Source organism: Urtica dioica, chromosome 2 (assembly GCF_054948205.1).
Source record: "Urtica dioica subsp. dioica isolate 48M chromosome 2, U.dioica_male_clone48M_v1_H2, whole genome shotgun sequence".
NCBI classification, from domain to species: Eukaryota; Viridiplantae; Streptophyta; class Magnoliopsida; order Rosales; family Urticaceae; genus Urtica; species Urtica dioica.
This window is the reverse complement of record NC_142757.1, coordinates 30,698,195-30,701,886: the sequence shown is the minus strand read 5'-3', so window position 1 is coordinate 30,701,886 and position 3,692 is coordinate 30,698,195. Positions and strand designations below refer to the sequence as shown.

General features: G+C 36.2%; 1 protein-coding gene across 1 annotated transcript; it reads right to left on the bottom strand.

The window, feature by feature from the left end:
* Window positions 1-774: 774 nt before the first annotated feature.
* NAK (Protein kinase superfamily protein) lies at window positions 775-3,294 on the bottom strand. Its single transcript, XM_089602929.1, has 6 exons — window positions 2,796-3,294; window positions 2,275-2,570; window positions 2,054-2,189; window positions 1,792-1,934; window positions 1,576-1,699; window positions 775-1,439 (listed from the first exon to the last, which is right to left on the bottom strand). The coding sequence occupies exons 1-6, from the start codon at window positions 2,845-2,847 to the stop codon at window positions 1,015-1,017; spliced, it is 1,176 nt and encodes a 391-aa protein (XP_089459055.1). The 5' UTR covers window positions 2,848-3,294; the 3' UTR covers window positions 775-1,014.
* Window positions 3,295-3,692: the final 398 nt, after the last annotated feature.

Genomic DNA, 3,692 nt, shown 5'->3' with positions numbered 1-3,692 from the left:
AACAATACAGTCAGTTTTTTTATGAATGATCGAAGTACTTTTTTTCATTTGGTAATTGATTTATTCATGAGTTTTCTATTTTATTTTTGAGAAAGATCAGAGGAAAATAGAATTTTAAAAAATTTAATGTTTGGTTATTTGATGAGTTTAGGGAGAAAAAAAAATCTCTGTTTGGTTATGGGTATAGCGGTTGATTTTTTTTTTTTTTTTTTTTTTTTTTTTTTTTTTTTTTTATACTGATTAATGTTAACATTTGAATAACACTCTTCGAACATGGATAGATAGCTTCACACTTATATCTCAGGTAGCATAGATTTTTCCGTTGTGTTTTTGTTTCTAATTATTCATGATCGTATATGTGTGTTGAAATTTTTATTGATTTTAAACTGAAAAATCCGAAAATTTTAATAAGCAAGCAAATGAAGGATTATTATGTGGAGTCCGGTTATTAAGAATGATGGGTTTCTTTGCAGGTTTGAAGAGAATGGTAGGGTATATATATATATATCGGATCATCAGATGACCTCTTTGGAAAATAAATGACTTTTCTGGAAAAGTCTAGAGAATCATTCAATGAAAGGAGAAAAAGTCAAATAATCTCAGGACTTTTCGGGAACTTCGAGAGAACTTCAGAGAACAATTATAATTTTTACTGCAATAGTCTTTATTGAATCAAAGTGGCATTTTTGTAGATATATACTATTAAAGGGCATTTTCGTAATTTCAGCAAACAGTGTAACAGTGTTTTGACACTGAATGTTTTGACACTGAATGAACAGTAAATTCGGGTTTCTCTTTATACATATATAATAATGTATATATAGATATATGTATCTTTCCAGTAGAAGACTTGCATTCATTCGTACAAACATATATAGAACAAAAAACTATACACACGAGAGCAATCTTTGCTGTAATGTCATACTTTTAACTCTCACCAAAGTAAATACCCTCTTCCTAAACAGTTTCACTGAAGTCATAATTCTACACATTCTCTCTCTCTCTCCCCTTGACCTAGACGAAAAGGGGAGATTTTGAAGGCCTCGGATAGGAAGTCACAGGGGAATTGCCTGTGGCTCCACTTCTCAATTTTAGAGCGCTGCTGCCAATTCGGTTCTCTTTATGCGCGTCTTTTGGATCCAAAAGCTGCTCCAAAGTCTGAACGACCTCGTCCATGTCTGGCCTGTACTTGGCATCTATGGAGAGGCATTGAAGCGCTAAGTTGGCTGCCTTGTGGGCCAAGTTAAGTGAGTACTGGCCTTCGAGGCGAGAATCCATTACATGAAGAAGCCTCCGTTTGTTTGTGAGGTACGGCTTTGCCCACTCCACAAGGTTGTGTTGCCCGTTCGGTCGGTTCTTGTCTATGGCACGCTTTCCCGAGAGAATTTCTAGAAGAACGACCCCGAAACTGTACACATCACTTTTGGTCGAAAGATGACCTATTCCAAATGAAATAGTAAATTTGTGAATTCCAAATGAAATAGTAAATTTGTGAATTAGTTCACAAACACGTTCTGTAAATCAGAAATTAGATTGGTTTAGTAAAGCATGGAGATCAAACAATGGAGAAATTACCCGTGGCTAAATACTCGGGCGCAGCATAACCATAAGTTCCCATGACTCTGGTCGAGACGTGGCTTTTATCTCCGCTCGGCCCATCACGAGCCAGTCCAAAATCAGACAGTTTTGCATTGTAGTTCTGATATAAAGATAAACAACATCATTGCTTAGTGTTAGTAAAAATAAGAGTCGAGGCATTTATACAACACATCTGTAGCACAAGCCACATACCGAATCGAGTAAAATATTGGATGTCTTAAAATCCCGATAGATGATTTTTGTTTCAGCAGAGTGGAGAAACGCGAGCCCTTTTGCAGCACCGATGGAAATTTTGACCCGCAATTTCCAAGAAAGCGGCTGAATGTGAGAACCCCCTGAAAAGTTGGAACAAAACAGTTAAAGAAATAATTACGTGCGAGACGATGAAATCAAAATTGTAATAAAAACAAAAAAACAAATTAAGAAAAAGAAATGCAGGAGAGACTCGACTCACTCCTGAAGAGATGATTTTCCATGCTTCCCTTTGGCATGAACTCATAAGCCAAGAGACGATGCTCGTCCTCTAGGCAGTATCCAATCAGTTTAACGAGATTTGGATGTTGAAGCTGGCCTAGATAGTTGATCTCCGTCTGAACACGGTCCAATATATAAATCAATAACGAATTGAATTCCCAAACGGCATATGATTGTAAAAACAAATCATTATACACTCACCAGCCATTCCTTGTGACCCTGGAGACCATCCTGATTGAGCCTCTTCACAGCGATCACCACTCCCATCCCGGGCTTGGAAGCCATCAGAGAGTGCTCATCGATCCACCCCTTGAAAACTGAGCCAAAACCGCCCTCTCCTAGAACGCTATCCGGTCGGAAGTTCCTCGTGGCGTTTTTGAGCTCGGCGTAGCTGAAGCTCTTTATATTTGTGGACCTCAAAATGTCATCCTCGCTCCTCGGAGTCATCGGCACTGAGAACGACGTGTTACTGGAGTTCCCACTTCTCGAGTTGAGCCCTTCAATAACAAAGGAGACCACCAATTTACAATTTTATGAGCCATGATTGATTTATTCCAAGAGCACACAACTAAATAACAGAGGAGACCACCAATTTACAATATCTACAAATAGTCGTGTATCTTCTCATCAATCACCAAGCAGTTTTCGCCATTTTTTTCTGTAGTATATTGAAAGTATAAGTGGAAGATGACAAATTCATAGAACTAGAGAGATAAAATAACCTGTGTTACAAGAGCTATCAGCCTTGATCCGGTTGCTCCAACAAGCCCCCATCAAAAACTGATGAAAATGCCTTTTGGGCTCGGAGAACTATAGAAGCTAACCAAAATAAAATTTCCCAGGAGGAAAAATCTTTCAGAAAAAAAAGAACTCGTGATAGAGAGATCAGCAGCTAAATAGCGAAAAGCAATTGTTGTTCTTGTGCCCAACAGAAGATTTTCTCCCTAGTTTTCACTCTGGGCTCAAAAATAGAAACATGTAAATTTGGTCAAAAAGCTCGAAACTTTCTATTGTTTCACTCAAAACTTTTGCTACACTTTTAGAAATACAAGTAATTTGCAGAGAGAGAGAGAGAGAGAGAGATGTTTATTCGTAGAGATGGCACTTCCTTGGGTGTTCCTTCTTTCCGAGTGATTTTGCTACCAAAATATGAGGAAATTTACTTCTTTGCATAAATAAAAATAAAAATAAAAAATAAAAAATAAAAGAAATGGGTCTTAGTCGTTCCTAGGCAAAAATAAAAATATAAAACAATTTGGGTCTTTGCCAGGCATTGAATAAAATGACTATTGGTTTTTTTTATTTTTTTCTTTGGTGGCTTTTTTTGACCGATTCAAGGGTTTGGATTGTTAACGGTTGACTTGCTTTTGTGGCCCTTCGTGTTGTCTTTTTTCTCCAACCAATACCCAACAAATCATCACTATACCATTTATTTCAACAATTTGATGTCACTCAATCCATTTATGTTAATGAGTTTATACTCTCACTTTAAATTAAATTATAAAATAATTAAGTCAGTAATTCAATAGATCATTTTGTTTGAAAAAATAACTAAAATATTATTCTATTAAAAATAACCTAAATTATAATAAATTAAATTAACTTTAATTAATTCAATT